The 25,006-nt window shown below is 41.2% G+C and overlaps 1 protein-coding gene and 1 pseudogene across 1 annotated transcript in view; both read right to left on the reverse strand.

Moving 5' to 3' along the window:
* Nucleotides 1–9,637, reverse strand: part of LOC143679684 (exonuclease 1-like) — a 38,757-nt pseudogene extending 29,120 nt beyond the window's left edge.
* Nucleotides 9,638–9,769: 132 nt separating this feature from the next.
* RNF115 (ring finger protein 115) overlaps nt 9,770–25,006 on the reverse strand; it is an 81,478-nt gene continuing 66,241 nt past the window's right edge. Inside the window, exons 5-9 of the mRNA XM_077155916.1 lie at nt 16,256–16,327; nt 15,086–15,158; nt 14,075–14,168; nt 11,757–11,872; nt 9,770–11,032 (exon numbers count right to left, since the gene is read on the reverse strand). Coding sequence (XP_077012031.1) covers nt 10,901–11,032; nt 11,757–11,872; nt 14,075–14,168; nt 15,086–15,158; nt 16,256–16,327 — 487 coding nt within the window. The 3' untranslated portion in view covers nt 9,770–10,900. The remainder of the gene's footprint in view (nt 11,033–11,756; nt 11,873–14,074; nt 14,169–15,085; nt 15,159–16,255; nt 16,328–25,006) is intronic.

Raw genomic sequence — 25,006 nt, forward strand, 5'->3', positions numbered from 1 at the left:
TCTAACATTTTGCCTTTTGTATTACATATATATCTGACTTTCCTTCTTTCTACACTCTTCTCCATACCTCTCTCTTCTGTCTTTTCGTATCTGACTCTAGTGCTCCCTTTAGTATTTCTTGCAGAGCTGGTTTCTTGGTCACAAATTCTCTCAGTGACTTTTTGTCTGAAAATGTTTTCATTTCTCCCTCATTTTTGAAGGACAATTTTGCTGGATATAGGAGTCTTGGTTGGCAGTTTTTCTCTTTTAGTAATTTAAATATATCATCCCACTGTCTTTTAGCCTCCATGGTTTCTGCTGAGAAATCTACACATAGTCTTATTGGGATTCCCTTGTATGTGATGGATTGTTTTTCTCTTGCTGCTTTCAAGATCCTCTCTTTCTCTTTGACCTCTGACATTCTAACTAGTAAGTGTCTTGGAGAACGCCTATTTGGGTCTAATCTCTTTGGGGTGCGCTGCACTGCTTGGATCTGTAATTTTAGGTCTTTCATAAGAGTTGGGAAATTTTCAGTGATAATTTCTTCCATTAGTTTTTCTCCTCCTTTTCCCTTCTCTTCTCCTTCTGGGACACCCACAACACGTATATTTGTGTGCTTCATATTGTCCTTGAGTTCCCTGATACCCTGTTCAAATTTTTCCATTCTTTTCCCGATAGTTTCTGTTTCTTTTTGGAATTCAGATCTTCCATCCTCCAAATCACTAATTCTATCTTCTCTCTCTTTAAATCTATCATTGTAGGTATCCATTGTTTTTTCCATCTTTTCTACTTTATCCTTCACTTCCATAAGTTCTGTGATTTGTTTTTTCAGTTTTTCTATTTCTTCTTTATGTTCAGCCCATGTCTTCTTCATGTCCTCCCTCAATTTATCGATTTCATTTTTGAAGAGGTTTTCCATTTCTGTTCGTATATTCAGCATTAGTTGTCTCAGCTCCTGTATCTCATTTGAACTATTGGTTTGTTCCTTTGACTGGGCCATATTTTCAATTTTTTGAGCGTGAGCCGTTATCTTCTGCTGGCGTCTGGGCATTTAGTCAGATTTCCCTGGGTGTTGGACCCAACAATTTGGAGGATTTTTCTGTGAAATGTCTGGGTTCTGTTTTTCTTATTCTGCCCAGTAGGTGGCGCTCGTGGCACACGTTTGTCTGCAGGTTCCACCAGTAAAAGGTGCTGTGTGTCCTTTAACTTTGGAAAACTCTCACCGTCGGAAGGGTTCGCCAGCCGAAGCGGCTTGGAAGAGTGCCAGCCGGCCCAGGGTCCAAACGCTGGAGGGTCGCCGGCCGCCGCAGCCCGGGAGAGCATCCATCCGAATTTCCTAGTCGGCCCAGGGCGCCATGCGCGGCGGGAGGGTGTCAGCTGCCGCAGCCCGCCCGGGAGAGTGCACCGTTCCTGGGGAGTCACGTGTTTGGAGGGCCCCCCCCCCCCGTCACCGTTCTCCGCGGCCTGGGGATTTCCGTTCCAATTCTCTCAGTTGGTCCGGGGGGCCGCGCGTGGTGTGGGCACCAGCTGCCGCGGCTTGAGGGGACCGCCTGTCCAATTCTCCCAGCCGGCACGGGAAGGGGGAAGGGAGGGACTCTGGCCGCTTGCCGCCCCGCCCGGTGAAGCCCACGCCCCTTGGCGATCTCACCGGAGCTGGTTCTCCTTGACAGCCAGCCGTTCCAGGATGGGGTACGCTGTCTTTTTGATCTCTGTCGTGGCTCTGGGAGCTGTTCTGTATCGTTTCTACTCCCCTAGTAGCTGTTCTGGATGAGGAACTAAGATCCGCGCGTCTTACTAAGCCGCCATCTTCTCCGGAAGTCTCTCCCTAGCCTAATTTTTTAACTGATCGATTTCTAGTCCATTTTTAAAGTGGTCCTTTTTTAAAAATCACCTTTTTACAGCCAAAATCCAGGGGATCACGGTAGTCTGTATTTACAGTTTCTGATCCCAGCTCTGTTAAGATAGGCCAGCTGTGCATGAGTTTCAATTGGAACCACGAGGCAATCTACTCCATAAGACCGAGCAGCTTTAATTACTTTGTGGGTCATATCAAGTGTGGTATTGATAGAACTGGTGAAACATTCTCTGGCTTCTGAGCCTTTCCTCTCACGAAGAAGATGTTTTCCTTTAAGAAGAATGGTTTGTTCCTCTCTTCTAGACTTCTCCATTTCCTTTTCAGAAGGTAAAGTACATCCATCAAATACCAGAGTAGGCTTGATTCCATGAGATAGGAACATATTCAAAAATTTCATACAAATCTGACATACCTATCAGTAGACTCACCTTTGGCTAGCCTTTCAGGCCAAGGAATATAGCTCCTTTGTGAAGTGAGCAATGTGTATCTACAGCTGCCACCCCCGTTTATACTTTCTCACATGGATGGGCTCAGAAGCTCCTTCGATAAACTGCAGCAATCCTTGTAGCCTCATAGAGCCAAGTTAATCTACCAATACTTTATCAGAGCTCTGACGCTCTCCTCCAGCAGGTCTCAAATTTTCAAAGCTTGCAGATTCTCAACTCTATTCTCAGTGACTGTGATTCACTAGTTCTTCAGCGAAGCTCGGGATTCAGAATTTTAATCATGGCAGGTAATTTAGATGCAGGTGGTCCTCAAGCCACAGTTTGAGAAAAACAACTTGTTTCCTATGTCTCAGATAACTATACAAAGTGCTTTCTTTCACTCTAAGGAAAACTGATAACTAATTTCATTAAACTCCTAAGCTCCTTCTAGGCTAAGTAAATATCCTCCAATAAATATTTTCTCTTTTAGCATAGTAAGAATGACTGAGTGCCAGCGGAAACATATCTCAAGGAGATTCCTGTGGCACCCCAGTTAACAGTAATAGAACCAACTGCACCACCGTGTTCCTCCTTCACAGTGTGTGCGGGAGCAGCCTGCAAGCCCCTTCTAGATGACAACCTGTTTGACTTCTGCCAGAGCACTAAGATGGGTGGTGCAGGACACAGGGACCCAGGCTGCAGCCATGTGCTAAAAGGGGCCAATTTACAGAGGATTCTAATCTCACACAAAGCTTCCAGGCAGCCCAGACTCACAGGTCCATCTCACTTCAAATGTGCTCTCTGTTATTCCCTACCAAATACCAAGTGCCTTCTCTCTAACCTCCTTCACTGCACTCCCCAATCTGAGGTTGCCTCTTCCCATTTCCAGAAAAGGACCACCAAACACTCTTATTCTAACCGCTTAACGGCAGACATCAAAAGATAGCAGATCTTACGTGTGATCCTGAGAAAGGACCTGACAAATGTAGGCCTTGTTTGTGCCAGTTCAGATTGTGAATATAAAGCAATCTGACCCTTTAGACATATATTTTTTTTTTTTTACAAAATCTGATTTCCTCAAGATGCTCAGGCTACTCTGTTATCAGTAAAGTTCATTTCTTCATGCAAAAGAAAAACTCAAAACAGAAGAGGAAACTGAGTCTACTCATACAACCACGGACACCTACTACCTTTGACTCCCAAGTCAACCTAGAGCAAAAAATCTCTGTATTCTTTTCCCTTTTCCAGTCAAGGGATGAGAAGACTGAAGCTCTAAACCCATGGACTTATTTTCTCCTGTGTTCAATTCAAGTAGCTTCTGAAGGTTAACAAAAGAAAAATTAAAATTAAAGGTGAATATTTGATCAAACATGAAAACATACACTATACATGAAGCTTGCTTTACTTTTTTCGCCTCCCCCAACTCAGGACTTCACAGAATTAAGGAAGAGGTGATGTTCAGTAGAATAAAAAGTACACACGTCTCAGGACCAGAAAGATCACGTAGATTGAATCATCATGTCCTATCACTGCGATGAGCACTCATTGCTCTACATGGAAAATCTGCCTTAACCTTTTTTTGGGGGGTGCACGATGTGGGAATCAAACCCGGGTCTCCTGCATGGGAGAGGCGTGCATGCCACCACTGAACCACCCATGCACCTTGCCTTAAACTTTGTGAGTGGCATATTATTTTTTTCTTTGATTCCAGCAAGGAGAGCTCTAAGGTTGCCTCCCTTCCCCACTTTCACAAGGATTTGCTAAGGATTACGACCTCAACTTCAATAGTAACATACAGCACGTTTCTTCTTTCCTTTTTCAGTCTCTTTCTAGCCCTGAGGACCAATAAAACACAGATCCTACGGCAAGTCAGAGTCTATTATAATAAGTATCCTAAGTTGAGGCAATAATACAAACCTTTCTCATTCTTTCTACAGCTTTGTAAACCTGGTGCCAGAAAAAGCTGCTTAAAAAAAAAGTTACCACAAAATAAACTTGACTCTCTTTAGCTTAGTATATTTCACACTGCAATACGTAGAGAAGAAAGAAACAGGGCACAGGGGAAGAGATGATAAATATGCCAAAAAGTTGGGGAAGAAGTGGTGGGGACAAATGAGTATACTTCTTACCTTTCCTTCCCTACAGCCAGAGCAAATCTGCCTTTCTTCCTGCCTCAGTCACTGGCAAATAAAACAAAAACTGTTTTAACTAAAGTGGCTAGCATAGACTTTTCACTCAAATACCGAGTAAGTATATGTGATTTTGTACTCCAATGTAACTTTTCCTCCCTCCCCTCCAACATGGTAAAAGAAACGAGAATGTCAAACAAAATGAGAACACCAATTTTGGGGAGGAAAGAGATTTTTATTTAACACTGTAGAAGGAAGAGAGAGGGAAGCAATGACAGACTCGGAGAGGAAGACAGGCCTGGTGACTGATCTGAAAATGGGGACTAAGGGGGCCTGGAGTCCACAGCACCCTCAGCTCAGTGCTGGGGAAGAGGATGATTTATGCAGACAAGGCATGCGACAGATCAGAGCTGTCCAGCACCAACGGAGTTCCTTTGTCCTAACCTGTCAGCCTCTTTCATCATTTCACTCTTTTTAAACAAATGCCCGTAACAGTGTTTTTAGCCCCCCCACAACTGACAAATCCTCTGGTCTTTCCTTCCCATTGGCAGACAGGCACTCTCTCGTCAGTCAGGCGCCAGGAGGCTGTCCCTGGCAGGAGGAACTACATGAATAAAGGGGTAGGAACACACTTAAGCCAGAACTAAACTACGAAACAGATCTTGCCTGTGACCCTTGACAAGGACTTGTCAAATGTGGGCACTAAGGTTTGTGGGAACACAGAGAGATAAGGCTAAAAAAGGCAAGTAAGCCCTGTATGAGGAATGGCCTTGAATCTTCCAACTAAGGAGTTTGGACCTTGTGTCCCATGGTGGGAAAAGGACCAGGGATGGAATTAAAAGACCTGGGCTCAAATTCTAGTTCTACAAACATGCCAGCGATGTGCCCTTTGGCAAATTAAGTTTTGAGATGCTATTTCTGTTTATTTATCTGTAAAATGGGATATTACCTACTCTGTTTCCACAGGCTTGTCCTGAGGATCAAATGAGATTCTGGAATTTGAACCCAGAGCCATTTGAACTCTGACTCCGAAGGCTGGCTTCCTCTATTAAACCACACTTCCCTTAGTCTTTCTTTACCTGTTAGTTTCATGTTTCTAACTAAATTTTAAGCTGATGTGAGTAGAGATGTCTTTTGCTCCTTTTACTGCAGAGAATCTCTGAAGCCACTAGATGTCTCATAAAGATGTCCCAGTATACAAAAGATTTCATACATTGTGCTATCCTAATCATAGTCCACACAGAAAAATGTGCAAAAAGGGTAAGTGATTACCACCCAAGTTTATTATGAAATTCAAAAGCATAAGAATATTAACTCTGACTTGGACTAAGCAGAATAACCAAACTAGCCACAAGTCAAACATCTCACTTCTAAAAAAGTTTTATTTTATTTATTCTGCTTATCTCAAGACTCAGTTAAACAGACATTTGAAATACTTTTATCTTCGCTTTCAAAATGTGTTGATACAACTGATCTCATTTAAGCCTGCAGACCTTTCATGCATGAACAGGTAGGTGGTTTTCTGGACACACATCTTTTAACTTCAAATCTTTGTGAATGATCGACAACCCGTGGCCTGCACCACTGTAAGGACCTAAGGTTATTACAAGCAATCCGTATGAACATTATCTTCAGTCCGAATAAATAATATACTTACAAGAATGTGTATAGACTATATTTCAATTGAATGTAGACACTGGTGTGACTAATAAAAGATAAAATGCTTTAAAAACATTACTGAAATTATAGCAGTTTTTTGTATGTATTTTTTCATCAAAAGATACTAAATATACAGCTACCACCTTGTTGAGAGTGAGTCTAACAATATTTGGACTTAAATGGTGCCTCTTATTAGAAAAGGTAAAAACCACAAACATGATTCACAATTCCAAGTGTCCTAGCTGAAAAAGAAAAAACATATAGACTCTATTTCTGTGACACTCTGTTAAGTGTAATTTGGTAGCAAAACATAAAGTTTATAGATATAAGATCTTAGAGATGAATGCCTGTAACTCCACTTGTCTCAGCAGGTATGAGATATCAAAACTTCACAATGTCCTTTGGATCTGGAAGGGTTCTATCTTGACCCTGGAAAAGATCTCCGGTTGGATACATTGTCTTCTATGCATTCTTTTTTAAATCCTTGGGGTGGTCCTATGGTTCCCCAGCCTGAGTGCTAAGGTGCTGGCTGGCATCACTGCAAGCTACGAGCCCTCCCTGGCCCACCTCACCCCAGTATAGCAATTTGTAATATGTTACCCCATTAAATCTTTCCCCCAACTCCCTGCAACAGAAGTTACACTGAGATTCAGTTTGAAAACTCTTCTCCCCTGTTAGTGCCCCCCAACCCAGCTGATTTATAAACAACATTCTTATCTTCCTCTCTACCACAGAAGCCAAAGAGGGGTTTCTCTGGCATCCTATTATCTATTCACCAGCCCTGTTCGTTTTCCCCTTAAAAATCTGTCTTCCTGAACAGATGTCAGTGGCCTGCCTAGATCAGCTCCAGCAACAAACTCTGAAATGCCCCTCAACCTCTAAAAGCCCCAGAGGCTGTTTCGTTCTTCTTCTTCTCTTAAAACAGACACAGTCTACACTTCCCTCCTGAAAGATTTCTGTTAAAACTGATAGATTGAATTTGTGTTCCTCGGGGAAACAGCACCTGGGAACCAGAAAGAAACTGAAGCCTGTAGAAGGTCTTGAGAGAAGTCAATTTGGTACCAAAACATTTTTTTTTTAATTTAAAAGAAAATTGTATGTTTTTAAATTCAAAAGAAAATTGTATGCCTGTTCAACTAATTATAACAGAAACAATGCATGATGGACAAAGAAAACACCCTGCCTCACAGTAACTTTATCTTAATCCTCAGAAATTACTAAGTGAATCCCTTCAGCGCAGACCCCATGGCAGGGTGCCCACCCAAGCCAGCAGGGCCCAGGCAGACTGCACAGATGGCACTGAAGGGGCATGCCAGGAAATCGGCAGTCCCTGGGCTCCAGGCGCAGGGCAGCCCTGCCCTCTCCAGCCGGGCCCACCATTTTCTCTTCTTCTGGTGTAGACACACACAGAGACACACACACACACACACACACACGTATAGGAATCTGAAATACAAGGACATAAATAGGAACTTTCCCCCCATTAACTACTTAATCAAACTAAGACTTGTTTGGGAAGAAAATAATTTCTTCCCCCAAATCCTCCTTATAACTTGGTGAACCACTTAGTGACCCAAGTACTGCTCAAGGGAAACATCCAACAAGCACTTGTCGAATTATGCAACAAATGTTGATGACTAAAATTCTTAATAAGCTAAGGAAGCCTCTTTAGTTAATAGTCTTTCCCACTTATTCCTTTTTCTTACAAAATACACATTACTGTAAAGAAAGAGTTAAGAAGGTATAACAACAGGGACAAATGTCATTCTGGATTACTAAATATTTTTTAACCCTCCAGAGAAGTGGCAATAGGAACCTTGAGGAAAAATTAGATTCTAATGCCAGGATTATTCTTCCTGCTCCCAAATCCTTAGCTCAGAAACTTAGAAGATGTTGGCGCTATCAGTATCAGCCGAGGGTTCACCTCTCCAGCCCTTCCCACCCTCTCTCCAGCCCTGTCCAGGAGAACTACTGTAGTAAGTATTTACCAGGATGGGTTAGACCAGCCGATCCCGGAAGACATCCAAATGTAGTAAACTGGGAGGCCGGCAAGGAGCTGTCCTAAATAATCTCTCAGCCTCCAAGCTACCAACCTCTGGGAAGACTCTTCTAATTGTGTGCTAACCAAATAGTTTTCTTTCCTCTTCTTTCAAAGTATAATGGAAAAGAGGAAGATAAAGAAGGCATTCATGAGTAAATTACAAAAAATCATTTCAGCTCTGCATGGAATTCAAAGGATAGACCATTTAAAATGATGTAAAGGGTGGGCCACGGTGGCTCAGCAGGCAGGAATGCTTGCCTGTGATGCCAGAGAACCCGGGGTTCGATTCCCGGTGCCTGCCCATGTTAAAAAAAAAAGAATGCAAAGGCCTCAAATTCACAGAAGGGTTCAAGATCTGAAATCACACCAGTTTTTCTCTTCTCATTGAGGATCAAAGAAAGCTGAGTCATCGCTCTTGACTCCTATAAGGGGGTGAGCTCTGAGTCTGTAAACCATACAGCTATAAAGGAATGAACACCTGAATAGTCCAGGTTTCCTATACTGTGCTAGAAACATTTAACAGCAAGGCATTCCTACAAATAATCTTAATTCCAGCCATGTTCTGGTGTTAAACTAATGAAATCTGTAATATTTCTTCCCTGAATGTGAAACAGCTTGAACTTCTCAGTTAGTTTAAGGTTAAAGAGGAAAAACAGAAATGATGAACACAGCAGTGACCCTCACCCTGCACATACCCTCAGCTTTACTTCCTCCTACAACTCAGTGAAGTCTTTGCACCAAGGAAACTTTTCTCTTGCAGAGTCACCGTTCGCTTGGCAAAGCTGAAGTGGGGAAGGGTCTGCAGAATAGCAAAAAAAAAAAGTCTGATATCCTCTATCAGAAAAAGTAAGGAAAATTTCAGAAATTTTGTTGGCTGTTTGCTATATTGTGTAATGAAAAGGCAAAACCCTTTCCAGGGTTTCCAACCCGTTGTGAAGCTATACTTGGATCCTTTCTACTTCTCTAGGCAATCTAAGTAAAAGTACAATAGCCTGCCCTGGCATTTCCACATGCTGAGAGACAAAAATTTCCAAGCTGTCACAACGTTTCTGAGACACCTGTTAGTGTGAGTGTTCCGTCTGAAAACTGCAATGTGCTCAAACCTCAGCTTATAGCCTTCCCCCACCTAAGCAGTGGCCACATATTCGTAACACCTCCCTTTCTTCTCCCCATCTCCAATTCAAAACCAATGTCTATTTTCAGGCTACATTTCAATAGCCATAGTAAATAGCACATACTCCCCAAAAGAACACTCTATACAGAAATATAATAGGACAGACATATGAAAAAACAGCTTTTATTCACTCTGGACCCACCCTGTATCATAACTTTTGGTCATAGCATTTAAAGGTGGTTTATTAGTTCAGCAGGCCACTCTCCCACTTTCTCTCTTTCCTCCCCTACTCTTACATCCTCTGCCAAAGTACAGGCAATGATATCTCTCACCCTCTTCCCTCACTCCCAAAATCAGTGTATGATAGTCAACATAAACTGCAGAAAGACCCCTAGCTAAGAACCACACTCGGTCACTGAGCCCCCAGGCTCCGATGGGTCTGCACCGGGAAGGGCTGCCTGGCCCCACAGACGGGCCCGTGGGCACCAGCAAGCCCCTTTTAGGGGCACCGACAGCTGTTCTATGACCCCATCATCGCCTTCTGACACTAAGATTCCAACAACAGTCTTGATTTTCTTCATTTATTCAACTTTAAACAATGAAATGCTCTAAAGAGCCAGGTAATATATATGGGGCACTTTTAAGCTGGGAAAAAAAAAGATCCACCTCTCCTAGGCTGAGTTGCTTTAGGCACGATCACAATAATGAGTCTGACTCTAAGCATGGCCAGAATCAAGCAGAACAGGAAAGTTTCAGAGATAATAAAACAGGCTTTAAAAATTAAAATGAGACAATGTATAATTTTCAATTTCTGAAGAACAATGAATTGCCATAAACAGTGGACTGGCTATGAAAGCAGTAATAAAGTAACCCCATTTCTGTGAAGGAAATTAGTTTAAGGTCTGCAGGATAAAATACAGTAAACAAAGAGGTCATCACAAAACATCAGAAACAAAGGCTTCAAACATCTTCCCTCTGCGTCCACATCCCGCCCAACTCATTCCCAAAAGGGGACAGAATCAAGTTCCATTCAAGCTCCTAAGACACAGCATGCTGGTTTCTGAGGAAACGATCTCCTGAAGTAGTCTTTAAAAATTAAAATGGGCAAACCAAAGAGTACAAAGATACATCACTGTTCTTCCCACTTCAATTTTTCTTTGATTTGCTCTTTGAAGATCAAGACAAAATGAAAACCATGAGTTTCAGATTCCTGAATTAATTTGACCTCATCTCATGGCTAATGTAGCCAAGAGAAGGGCTTTCAAACAATTAAGACACAAGGACTTATATAAGCAGGACATTAGGGTTCTGTTTCTACTGTATTTACTATAAAATACACTAATGATAAAGTGAAGGAGGAGGTCGAAGTCCCCATTACAAGGCAGCCTAACAGACAGCAGGACCCTAGCTTAACTTTAAGGAACTGATTCTATTCTGGGGGGGAAACTCACATGATTAAGTTTCACAATCATAAAATTATCACTCTTAATTCAGGAATAAGAGGCATTTGGTTGTAGAAAGAATTCCATCTTTAGATACTAACTTTAAACATGGAGAGGAAAAGCACTCACTGCATTAACATTATGCGTTGGGTTTCTTATGAGACTCCTAAATCCACCTGCTATTTCTTGTCCTGATACAGTTAATGGCTGTGGATAAGCAGACCACCACAGCCTGGCCCAGGTGTGGCCTCTGGCCTCAGAAAGTCCACCGGTCGTGCAGCTGGCTGTCACTGCCAAATCTGTTGCTTGTAGAGGCCTCAGAGCTATGGGTTTGCCGGGTAGAGTCCTCACCATTTAAACTCTTCCTGCACACAGGACATGTGTCATGCTGAAACAGAAAGACACCAGTCCACGTGAACCGCCTGACCTGGGTACTAAACAATGAAAGAGCCCTGAGACTGGGCACATCAGGAATTATGACTTGCTGCTGGAAAAACAAAAAGGGCATGCATCCTCGCACTGTGCACGCTGGGCTCCAGGATGTGACAGTAGGATGTCTCCCATGGAAAACTTAAAGTAGAACTGACAGGCAGAATTCTAGGCCAGCAGCTTAACCGTAGGTAACATATACCACCCAACAGAACTATCCAGAAACAACCATCTGTGACATGAGGAGGAGAACTGCCCACTACTCACTCCCTGCATATGGTCTGGGGTAAGGGTTGGCAAATGTTTTCTGTTAAAGGAGTGATAGAAACTATTTTAGGCTTTGTGGGTCATCACTGTCTGTCACAACTACTCAACTCTTGTCAGTGTAGCACAAAAGTACCACAGACAATTTGTAAACAAATGAGCATAGCTGTATTCCAATAAAACGTTACTTACAAAAACAGGCGACAACTTACATTTGGCCTGTGGGCTGAAGTCTGCCAATCCCTGGTCTAGAGATAGAGATGTTTTTAAGAAATAGTAATAAAAAAAACAATTTTGTTGGCACTAGGAGTTAGCCAAATATTTATGGGGCAAAAATCAGATCTACTTCACTCTAAGACCTGTTAACTGCCCCTTTACTCTGAAACTCCTCCCCTGGTATAGACGCCCCCGTCACTTACCAGTTCCAACCATGGCACAATACAACTACTGTGAAAGAAGTGGTTGCAGGGTAGCTGCCGGACTGCCTCTTCAACCATGTAATCTTCTTTGCATACTGGACACTCTAAACCCATATCTGTTGGAGGAGGAAATGCCTCTTAAAATAAACAAGAAAGATAAGTGGGGGTGGGGGAGTCTAACAACCAAATGGATGCATAAAGAAAAGACACAGAAGATTTTTTAAAAAGGTGCATCCAAGTGGGAGGCAGATAAGAAGGATGGATTCTATTTAAAAGTTGGGGTGAGGGCGGGGGTGGTAGCAGACAGGAGTATGAAAAGGAAGAATTAAGAACTGGGCCTATTCCAATAAGGCCTAGATAGGAACTACATAAGGCCTGCTTCTCTATTCAAAGAACTGGAAGAAATAAGCTGGGACTTAGATTTATTATTGTGATAACCTTCTGATAGTCAGTTTCCACTGAGGAAATGTTGGCAACCAATCAACCACAAACAAGGGACTCATCTCAACAACCCTAGAGGTTCCAATGTAGTGTCTCAAGCCACTTTTACCCTGCTCTTTTCCAAACTACTCATCCTCTTTCAGCATGGCTGTCCTAAAGCCCTCTGTACCAGGTGTCAATTAAAAGCTGTGCCAGGAGGTGGTGTTACAGAATCACAAAGCTTACGCGTAGTTCAGGCCTCTCAATCTACATACAGGAAGCCTTCCCCTACTAGAGGAAATGGCCAGAGGGTTCACTGGAGTACCAGGAAGCAGGCCCTGAGTTTCTGCCCCTCCCTACTGGATGGAGCATGCCCCATCGTCCACAGATTGCCTCCTAGTCCAAGGCATGTGGACTAGAACTACTAAGATTCACTCCTTCCTCTCTGCTCCCACCACCGTCGCCTGAATTCTAGCTTTACTTCTTATACCTAAATCTACTGCAACGACCTCCCAGGCAGTCCACCTGATTTCAGGCCCTCAACCCTGCAGCTACATCCTATACTTTACCAGCTAATCTGAGCTAATACCAGCTTCCTAACAATCGATCTCCAGCTCACTCTCATTTGGATTCTTAGCTCTTACCTCAAAATCAACAAATTAAAAATTAAAAATACACACTTCCTCTCCCTATCCAAACCAAGGCCCACTCACAACTCACCAACCCCAACGCAGGGAGCATCACCTTTGTCCTTTTGAAGTTGCAAGGTCTTAGTGTCATCTCTGTACTCCCCACTCCTCCAGCCTAGCATGCAAGCAGTGATGAAAGCCTTTCTTCAAACTGATCTTGAGTCCCCCCCTCTCCTTTCTGTTAGCACTGCCACCATCACCTTAACCCCACCCTGACTGCCTCTTAAATCCCTGTTTCTGCTCTCACCTCCTTCTCATCTGTTTTACACATCACCTCCAAACTGTAAAGAACAGTTACATTCCCTCATTCCCCCATTTGGGGACCTAGAGAACCCCCTACTATCTCAGTATCCAGACCTAACTTCCGCGCCAGGTCAGGGTCCTCTAACAAGGCCCCACACTTCCTACCAGTCACACCTCCCAACACTCCCCCAAAAGAGATTCTATTTCAGGTCTAATAAGGTCATTCTCCTTTTATCGGACTCAGACAGCATATTCATGCTGATATTCTTATATTGGTTGAGATTTTTCTTTAAATAAAATGATCCCTTATATTGACTGAGATTTTTCTTTAAATAAAATGATCCATTATATTGGCTGAGATTTTTCTTTCAATAAAATGATCTCTCCTCTCTAAACTGCCATCTTATCTTTAAAATATTCTCTGACTTTAAACCTGAATTTGTGACAAAAAAAATCCCCAGTGAAAAATTTTGTTTTTTATCACTGTATTTCCACAATGCTTATAAATAAAATGAGAAAATACCTGTATTTGATGTACCTAAGTTTGTCTGACACATGGTAAATAAGAAATAAATCCCTAGGCTCCCACTTTTTTCTTTCCCCACCTCAAAATCAGCATCATTTGTTTAATGCTATGTTTTGTACTGTCTAAATCATTTGATAAGTCTTGTTTCGTCTAGTAAGTTCTTTAAGTATTCAATTTAGTTTAATTAAATATGTATTCAAATGTTATATATCTTTGTATCTCTTTATTTGCCCGGCCTCCTAGAAAAGGGGCACGGTGAGTGCCCAGGATATACCTGCTGGCAAACCTAATGAAAGGTAGATGACTTTCCTTCCATATCTGGCACCCAGGTACAAATTTAAAGACTGCTATAGCGTCACTTGAAAATCCGTAATATAGGAAGATATTAGGACTTCCAAAATAAATCAGAAGTGAGAAAGTAAATAATAAAATGAACATACCGACTTGTTCCTGAGTTACTGTCACTGTTGGAAGAGATGAGATCTTTTCCTTATCAGCTGGGGGAGGCCCTGTGTTTTCCAGTTGTCCTAAAAGCTACCAAAAAGAAAAAAAGGAGAAAAAGATGACAAAGAAAAAAAAATAGATATCTCAATATCCCTGGGGACGGAGCTGCTCCAGATGAGAATAAACAGCACAGATATCAGAACATTAGCTATTCTTACTTCCACACAGCTGTGAGAGGCTTAAGCTTTCCCTTTCCTGCTGCCGAAACTGCTTTACAATTTCAGAATGACAGAAAGACACATCATTGTAAGGACCATTTTGGGGCATAAAGCAACTTCAGATGCAGTAAAGGGTTTGTGATGTCATGAATATGACTATGGCTTAATAAAAAGAAACAATTAACTGGACAAAAAACTCCATTTTGCTAGAAAGAAAAAAAGGGTGGGAGTACAGAAAATAGTACAAAGTAAGCCAAGAAAAAGGTAACTACTGCTTATAAGAAGACAAATATAAACGATATGCTTTTGGTTCTCGACAATTTACAGGGAAATGAAAAACCAATCAAATTAAAATAAATCTAAGTGGAAGCAATTATACAGGCATGAGAGAATCTTTTTCTCTGCTTCCTCCCCCTACTTTGCTCCATCTAGCACACAACCCTGCTTCAGCACGTGAAGTTACCTCCTTTTCTGTGGAGTACTTGTCAATGGAATTCTCACTAAACTGAACAACAGGCCAAAAATACAATATACTGTTTGTTATAAGAAAAGTCTATTTTCCTGTGGAGGTGACACCAACTTCTAGAAGGTGTCTAGGATTTAGGGAGGTACATGGATGCTGAGCTAAGCCCCCAACCATTTATTCCTTTAGTAAACTGGAAACTCACAAGCTCAAAATATTAGAGAAAGAAAGGAGAGTGACTGTCATTCCAGAAAGGAGCAGGAGGTAGGCGGAAGGCCTGTGCACGGTGAGACCTGCTGAACAGACCCCGCACAGCCCACCCTCACCTGGGTCACGATGGCGTCGAGCCCTGTCTGACCCCAGGCGTAGTCCCCAGGGCTGGAGTGCAGCATCCCGCTCCTACACACGAGATGAGACACACAGCATTAGATGGGGTGACCAGGCCCTGCCTCACGCCACAGAAAAACTTGGCAGGGAGATCCTGCTCTCTCAGTTGAAATCGACACCAGTTCTCTAGAATCAAATGTCAAAGAAATTATCTTCTTATACAAGGTCAAACAGGTTATCCAAAGATAGTCTCTCATTTTCTAATAATATTCACGTAAAAGGAACATAAAATATGATAAAGTACCACATGACATGTCAGAACAAAAGGGCTGCCTTTCTGTGCCCACTTCCATTACCACAGACAGACTTGCTTCATGGCTGGCGAAAACCCACAGCAGGCTGCCCTTAACTCTAAGAGTGTCCGTGCCTGGGCCGCGAAGAGCTTTCAGGTAGAGAAGCAGCCACAGCATCCTCTCTGCAGCATGACTTGGAGCACTGACAAAAGGGAGCGGCAGCCCCTCTCTGGAGCTGCTGTGCTCTGAATCACAGAGGTTCAGACTCTTTGGCTGGAACATGTTTTTGGAAACTAGAAACTGGGAAATAGGATTACAATGTCAAGGTTCCTCTAAAAGGAGCCTTTGGGGAGAGTTAGCATTAGCAAATAACTGTGCAGACAAGAGGAAATCCCATCCTTAATCTCTACCATACAAAGGTGTCACTTCACTCTGACAATGAGTCTTTGTGTCTTCCGATATACCATCCTCCTTATTTAGGGAAAGGAAATTTGGCGTTTTTTTTTTTTTAACTTCAGAAATCCGTAAGGAGTAAAATCTTCCATGTGGTCTAGAGGGGAACCCCACAATCAGATCCAAGCCTGTAGCCGGTGTCTCAGTCCCTCCTCCACACAATCCTCAGACCAGAACTTAACGAAATCAGACATATCCGGGGCCCAGACACCCTGGGCTAGGAGGGCCCAGCTGAGCCTGAACAAGAAAAAACAAGTTGTAATGAAGTTTGGGTCTCAGCAGGTGAGGGCAGTCTACAGCCGGCCAGTCACAGGTACCCCCTTGCTTATGCGACACTCTCTCTCATAGGGGAGCACAGGCATACCGAGGACCTAAAATGATGCTACTCCAGCCGAGAGAAATGGGAAGCAATTCGTTACTTACCAGGAAAAGGGGTGGGGGGATCCAGGAATTGCAGAATTTGCAAAGAATCCCGCAAAAATCTGTTGTATTATTCTGTTGGAGGAGAAAAAACGAGGTAAGATGACAGGCAAATAAAAGCACTCTACAGCCACCCACGGCTGGCTGATCACCAATTCCTTCCTCAAACCACAAGGGCTTTTCACTCATTATTACAGAAAAGACAGCAACAGAAATCAGTGTGCAACCTGGTGGCATGCTAATCTGCTACTGCGGTCATCTTCCTGAACACTGCTATCTTATGGATTAATGGGCTCTTTGTGAGTTAGGGTAGAAAGGCATCTGATTGCAGGGCATAAACTGCCAACTACGTTCCTTGGATCCTTGGCAGCAACACAAGGAAAGGCTAACAGGGATGCTGAGCCAGGAAGGTTCTGAGCTCGACCCCCTTCAACAAGAGCTGTTACACTTTTTATGCGTTTCACACGATGAATTTCTATATAATATTTAAAGCATTCCATTACATTTGTATTTTTTTAAGTTTGAGAGTAATTCTATTTTACAAATATATATCAACATGCGACATTAGCCCTCAAAGCGTGTTTCATGTGCTGACAACACAAACACACGGCCATGCCTGGCACGTGCCCTTCTGAACACGCACGACGGCACATCCATCCAGTCCGGCATCATAATGAGTGAGCCTCTGTTATCCACAGAGACACTGGGATGTTGTTCCAGCAAAAGAAGAATCCTGAAGATACTATACTACATCTCCTGTCTCTGACTGACACAGTAAACATGGCAAATTGTTTAAACTGGTAGATGCAGGTATCCGGGGGTATAGAGAGAGGGGAGAGTTCTCCACATGCATTTATATTATTTTTGTAACTGATCTGTAAGACTGAAAGTATTTAAAAACAAAAAGTTAAAAAAAAAAAGCTATTTGTCTCTGGTCTTTTATTCACAGGGCGTGGCACATAGGATGGATTCAATAAAAATTTGAATGAATAAATGAGTAATTGAAGTGGACAGAAGGGAGGAAAAAAAGAGTCTGAAGCTGGGTGGATGGATGGGACAGAGGGCACACGATGGAAGCTGGAGACCCCAACGTACTGCGCTCCTCCTAAACAGGAACGGCACCCCGAGCACGTAAGAAGACTACTTTAAACAAAAGGTGAGAAAGTAAACAACCTTCCTGGTCATAGAAGAATGTAATCACAGATGTAAAATGGCACTAGTGGTATCTTAGCCTTCAACATTAATCTTAGTAAATCATCTTAAGCCCCTTTAATGATTATACTAGAGGCCTGATATACTACATGGAATGTCTTCGTTCTGAAATCATATATATAGTGCCCCTTGGAATCCCCTGTCCCTTTGCAGTGAGCTATTCCTCCAGACCGCCACCATCAGAGAATTTCTCCTGTTCCTAAGTCCTCATAAATCTATGTCTACATCTGTGCCTGGCGTGAGTTTTGGTCTCACAGCAGCACCAGCCTGTGCTTTGCATGAACTTGGTTTGGGCCTGAACATTATGGATAAAGACATTTTTAAGAACTGCTCTATCTCTTTATACTAATTTCCATTTTATTATGTCAAGAGGACTACAATAAAATTAAATTGCATTTTCAATTAAAAAAAGCAAATGTTTTCTTGTTAAAGTAATAAGTAGCCAAAATACATGTATTTATTGGTGTATTTGTGTGTGGGGGGGTAATATGGATTTAATTTTACCAACCCATAGAAGAGAAAAAATATCAATCCACAGAGTCTAGACGGAAAGCCAAATACTAAGATCAAAATGAGGCCACATCTGATCAACAAAGGAGGTTCTCTGAGGTGACTCATAGGCCTAATTTTAAGAAGGTTTAGCCTATTCTTTGCAGGAATAAGTTTCACAGGGGCCAAGCCCAAGATTGAGGGCTCGGCCTATTGATTCGGTTGTCCCCACTTCTTAAAAGAATATCAGAAATTCTCCAGATGGGGAAGTTGAATATTTTCCTCCTTTCTCCCCATTCCTCCAAGGGACTTTGGAAAAACTTGTTTATTCACCGCTCAAATTACTCTGGGATATATCAGGGCATCACACTAACCTGGACAAAACAACAAAGTTTCAAGGCCTATTCAAGATTCCATGTATTTATGGTGTTCAACCAAACTGACCATACAAGTTAAATTAGGAAATGCACTACCCAAAATATAAGCTTTGCACCAAAGAAACATTCCTCCCTTCGGTGTCATCCAGAAGCTGAAGTTTCAAGTTATGGACGATATGCTCATGGCTTCTGATCAGCAACTTCAGTCACCTGGGGCTCAGTGCTGCTGACAGCCAGTGTTACAACCTGCCACAGAGAAGACGGAAAGGATCTAGGCTTCCTCAGGGCTGCAGAGACAGTTGAAGGGCTGCATTTGTTGGGTAGGTCAATAAAGTTCAGCTCTGGGGAGCTGTGAGAGAAGTTCCTGCACCCTTCCTGAGCCCCCTCTGCAGGGCACTTTGAAGCCAATCTGCGCCCCCTGCCTGAGTCTCTGGCCTTGTTCTGGCCAATAAAGACTGACTTAGAAAACTCCTATCTGGCATGTCCCTCCTCCCAGATTTTGCCCTCCAGGTGACAGCAGCTTGAGACAATGAGAGGAGTGTAAGAAACTACAGAGGCTGACAGTCTGGTGCAAAGGATTTCCATTGAGGGAGATGCGTCACCTAGAATGCAGAAGGGGCACTCAGACTCCTCTAAACAGAGGGACTGGAAAACAAGTAACAAGTACAACCCCAGGACGAGAACCGGGCCCCGGGCAGAGAGCAGGGCCCTGAGCACTACGTCCACCTGGGCCAGATGCGCCTGACAGGAAGGCGAAAGCTGAAGAAAATCTCGGTCTTATCACCAGTTGGTTACAAAATCAAAAAAAGATATTTCAGGGAATAAATCCCAGAGTTAACCTTTTTAAATATCAAAATGCACAGGGTGCAACAAAAGAGTACAAAAGACAGACAAAAGACACAGGATATGATGGGCCCATCCACGGGAAGAGGGTAAACACCCAGGACACACCAACAAGGGAGACAAGGACGCTGACAGACGAAATGAAGTCTTAATAATGATCTTACTAGTGCTCAAGAAGACGAAGGAAAACACAGGAAAGAACTAAAAGGCATGAGGAAAACAATGAATGAGCAATATGAAAGTCAAGAAAAGAAAGATAAATTTTAAAAAAGGAACCAAACATAACTACTGGAGTTAAAGGCCACGACAACTGAAATGAAAACGGTGCAGGAGGATCTCAATAGCAGAGTGGAGCTGGCAAAACAATCAGCAAGCTTGAAGACAAGACAAACGAAATGAGTGAGGCTGAAGAGAAGAAAGAAAAAAGGATTATAAGAAGCGAAACCGCCTCAGAGACCTCTGGTCCACCATGAAGTGGATCCACACATGCATTATTCCAGGAAGAGCTCCAGAAAGGGCAAAGAGAAGGGGCACAAGGGACAGCCAATGAAATGACGACAGAGACTTCACAAATTAAGCAAAAGATGTGAACAGGTACATCCCAGAAGCCCAGAGGACACCAAACAGGACAAACATGGAGGAAAATACACCTATCATATACTGATCACACTACTGAATGCAAAGGGCAAGGAGAACGTTCTGAAAGCTGCAAGAGGAAATGCGTTGCGTACAATAAAATGAGTAGCAGTTTCTCATCAGAAACCACGGAGGCAAGAAGGCAGTGGGTTCAAATACTTAAGGGCTGAAAGAAAGCATGTGCCAACCAAGAATTTTACGTCTGGTGGGATTTTCTTTCAAAAATGAGGGAGAGATTAAGACAGTCCCAGATGAACAAAAGCTGAGGGAATTCATCAAATGAGACCTGCCCTACAAGCAACGCTGAAGGGAGTTCTTAAGAGTGAAAGGACAGGACACCAGACCCTTGTTCAAAGCAGCGTAAAGAAATCAAGCCCTCCAACAAAGGCAAATATTTGGGTAATAATAAATGCCAATATTATCATACTGTTTTGTACCTCTATTTCTTACTTCCTATAGGTGCTAAAAGGCAAACACATAGAAAGTAATAATATATCTATGGTTTAGATATAAAATGTACAACAATATAAGTGGTGACAACTACAAAAAAAGGTGGGAGGACAGAAGGTATATGAAAGGTATATGTGAATGTTATTGAAATCAAGTTGGTATCAAATCAAATAACTGTTTTATTTAGAATGTTAAATTTTAACCCCTTGGTAACCACAAAGAAAACAGATGAAAAGTATGTCCAGATAGAAAAGAGAAGGCACTCAACATGGTATAACACATAAAAAATCAAATAAATATAAAAGAAGGAATTAATGGAAGAATGGAGGGACCAAAAAGGTATAAAACCCATCAAGACTAAATAGCAAGATGGCAGAAGAAAGTCCTATATTATCAGTTGTGACTTTAAATGTAAATGGATTAAACTCTCCAGTCAAAAAGCAGAGATTGACAGAATGGATAAAAACACATGACCCAATTATATGCTGTCTGCAAGAGATACACCTTAAAGTCCGAGATACAAGTAGGCTGAGGGTGAAAGGATGGAAAAAATATATACCATGCATGTAGTAACCAAAAGAGAGCTAGGGTAGCCAGACTAATATCAGCTAAAATAGACAAAGCAAAAACACTTAAAAGAGACAAAGACGGTCATTACATACTGAGAAAGGGGACAATTCAATAGGAAGACGTAACAATTAAAAAACTATATGCACCTAACAGCAGGGCCCCAAATATATGAAGCAAATACTGGCAAATTTGAAGGGAGAAACTGATGGTTCTGCATTAACAGGAGATTTAACACACCACTCATAATGGACAGAACATCTAGCAAGAAAACCAGTGAGGAGGTACAGGACCTGAATGATACGTTAACACAATGAACCCTAACGGACACATATACAACACAGCACCCCACGAAAACAGAGTACACTTTCATCTCGAGGGCGTGTGATCATTCTCCAGGATTATACATTAGGTCACAAGTCTCAATAAATTAAAAAATACTGATATCATGCATTGTATCTTCTCTGACCACAAGAGAATGAAACTAGAAATCATTAACAGAGGGAGAACTGGAAAATTCACAGAAATGTGGAAATTAAACAACAAAGTCTTAAACAACCAATCAGTTAAGAGGAAATCAGAAGTGAAATTAGGAAATGTCTTGAGGCAAATGGAAATGAAAATACAACATACCAAACATATGGGATACATTAATGGCAGTGCTGAGAGGCATATTTATAACTCTAAATGCTTACATTAAAAAAGAAGACTTCAAATCAGAAACGTAACTTCAAAACTAGAAGAATTAGAAAAAGAACAGCAAACTAAACTCAAAGCAAGCAGGAGGAGGGAAATAAAGATCAGAGCAGAGACAGATGAAAGAGAAAACAACAGAGGGAATTAACAAAATCAAAAGTTGGTTCTTTGGGAAGAGCAATAAAACTGACAAATCCTTAGTTAGACTGACTAAAAATAGAGCGAGGATACAAACACCTAAAATCAGAAATGAGAGGGTAGTCATTACCACAGACCCTAAAGAAATAAAAAAGTTTGTAAGAGCTACTATCAACAACTGAATGCCAACAAACCAGACAACTTAGATGAAATACACAAATTCCTATAAACACACAACCTACACCGACGCAGGAGGAAATAGAAGATATCAGCAAACTAATTACTAGTAAAGAAATTGGACCAATCAACAAAAACCTCCCAAAAAAAGAGAAGTCCAGGACCATATGGCTTCACAGGGGAATTCTATCAAATATTCCAAGAAGATTTAACTCCAATTCTGCAAAAAGTTGAAGAGGAAGGAACAATTCCTACTTCATTCTATGAATATCACTCTTACACCAAAGCCAGATAAAGATAACACAAAAATATAAAATTATGGACCAATATCTCTTATGAATATAGGATGTAAAAATCCTTAACAAAATACTAGCAAACTGAATCCAACAGCATATTAAAAGGAAATGGGAAAGTTTTAGTAATGGAAGGTGGTAAGGGTACTACAACAGAGAATGTGATTAATCCTACCTGTATGCTCGGGCATCACTAAGGTTGTAAAATTTATATTGTATATATGTTCCCACAATAAAAGAAAAAAAAGAGCAACTAAAGAGACAATGACAATTAAAGCAACACACAATATGATTAAGTGGTATTTATCCCTAGTAGCAAGGTTGGTTCTACACAAAAAAATCAATTACTGTAATACACCACATTAACACAATGAAGGAAAAAAACATCTCGATGCAGAAACGGCATTTGACAAAATACAGTACCCCTTCTTGATTAAAATTAAAAAAAAAAAAAAAAAAGCAAACAACTCAGAACATTAACTAGGAACAGAAGGAAACTTCCTCAATATGACAGAGGGCATATATGAAAAATCCACAGCTAACACCATACTTTATTGGGGAAAGACTGAAAGCTTTTCCTCTAAGAGCAGGAACAAGACAAGGATGCCCACTGTCACCACTATTATTCATTTCTCAATGGAAGTTCTAGCCACAGAACTTGAGCAAGAAAAAGAAATAGAAGCATCCAAGTTAAAAAGGAATAAGTAAAACTCTCTATTTGTATCCCTATATGTGTACTTGTTTGTATACATGATCCTATAAAACAGGATATATAGAAATATAAAAAAATAAATATATAGGGGGTACAAGAGTAGTTCAGTTATAGAATTCTCTCCTGCCATGCAGGAGACCCAGATTCAATTCCCAGCCCATGTACTTTCCAAAACAAACAAACAAGCAAAGAAAGAAAGAAAAAACAAAACAAAATAAAAGTTTAACAAATCAATTCAAAGATACAAATTGACAGAATGGATTAAGAAATATAATCCAGCTATACGCTGTTTACAAGAGACTCAACTTAGATACAAGGATACAAATAGATTGGAAGTGAAAGGATGGAAAAAGATTTTTCACATAAGTTGTAACCAAAAGAAAGCAGGAGGCGCTATACTATTATCAGACAAGATAGACTATAAATGTAAAGACATCATAAGAGAAAAAAAAAGGACACTATATATTAATATAAGGGATAATTCATCAAGAAGAAAAAAAACTATAAACGCTTATGCTCCCAAATCAAGGAGCTCCAAAGTACAAGAGAAATGTAGTTTGTGTATACTATTGAAGTTTAGTATTAAAGCAAGCAAGATTTTTACAGATTTAGGATGTTAATTTTAAGCCCCATGGTAAATAGAAAGAAAATATTGTAAAATATGTAAGTTCATAGGGACAAAAATTACAGTGCAGGTTGCCAGGGATACAGGGAAGGGGGGATGGGAGTCAATGCAAAAGTGGGTGTAGGCTTGCTGTTTGGGGAAATGGGAAAGTTTTAGTAATGGAAGGTGGTAAGGGTACTACAACAGAGAATGTGATTAATCCTACCTGTATGCTCGGGCATCACCAAGGTTGTAAAATTTATATTGTATATATGTTCCCACAATAAAAGAAAAAAAAGAGCAACTAAAGAGACAATAACAATTAAAGCAACACACAATCCTATATGGGATCTAAAGAGGGAGACGAGATCTCAGGCTCAAACAGACATTATATAGAAAAACTGAGATACAGACACATTACAAGGTTACATAAGGGAATATCCTTGTTCTTATGAAATGTGCATGGCAGTAGTAAGTGTTCAAGGAGCACAATGTATACAACCTACACTCAAGTGTTTAGAAAATGGATTGAAAAATAGATAGATGGGTGAACTGATAGATTGTTTAATAGACACAAAGATGCTGCAAATGTGACAAAATGTTAAAATTGGTGGATCTGGGTATTTGGAAGGGGATGGGTATGTGGAATTCTCTCTATGAGAGTGCAGGTTTGAAAAGGTTTACGTACCTTGGAAAGCCATGTTTTAATCCTAATCAGCCTTGTGGGAGATACAGTTTCTTCTAATCCCTATCAGTACTGTACGCTTGAAACTATAATTAGATCATCTCCCTGGAGATGTGACTCAATCAAGAATGGTTGTTAAACTGGATTAGGTGGAGATGTGTCTGTACCCATTCTAGGTGGGTCTTGATTCGTTTACTGGAATCCTATAAAAGAGGAAACTTTCGGAGAAAAGGATATTCTGAGAGAGCAGAACGACATAGCCATGAGAAGCAGAGTCCACCAGCCAGCGACCTTTGGAGATAAAAAAGGAAAACGCCTCCCAGGGAGCTTCATGAAAGGAAGCCAGGAGAGAAAGCTAGCAGATGACGTCATGTTCACCACATGCCTTTCTAGATGAGAGAGAAACCCTGACTGTGTTTGCCAAAATTTCTCACTTGAAAGAGAAATTTTGAACTTCATCGGCCTTCTTAAACCAAGGTATCTTTCCCTGGATGCCTTAGATTGGACATTTCTATAGACTTGTTTTAATTGGGACATTTTCTTGGCCTTAGAACTATAAACTAGCAACTTATTAAATTCTCCTTTTTAAAAGCCATTCCGTTTCTGGTATATCGCATTCCAGTAGCTAGCAAACTAGAACAATGGGGTCTGTAATATTTTTGTAACTGTCATGTAAGTTTGAAAGTATTTCAAAATAAGTTTTTTAAAACAAAAAAACACAAAAAATTCAACAAATGGTGCTGCGATAACAAGATAATCACATGGAAAAAGAATGATATGTGACCCTACCACATAGATAAAAATATATATATATGAAATCCTGAAAAATCCACAACATAGCTCCTAGAGCTAATAAATAAATTCAGCAAAATGGC

The sequence above is a fragment of the Tamandua tetradactyla genome, chromosome 4, assembly GCF_023851605.1.
Source record: "Tamandua tetradactyla isolate mTamTet1 chromosome 4, mTamTet1.pri, whole genome shotgun sequence".
NCBI classification, from domain to species: Eukaryota; Metazoa; Chordata; class Mammalia; order Pilosa; family Myrmecophagidae; genus Tamandua; species Tamandua tetradactyla.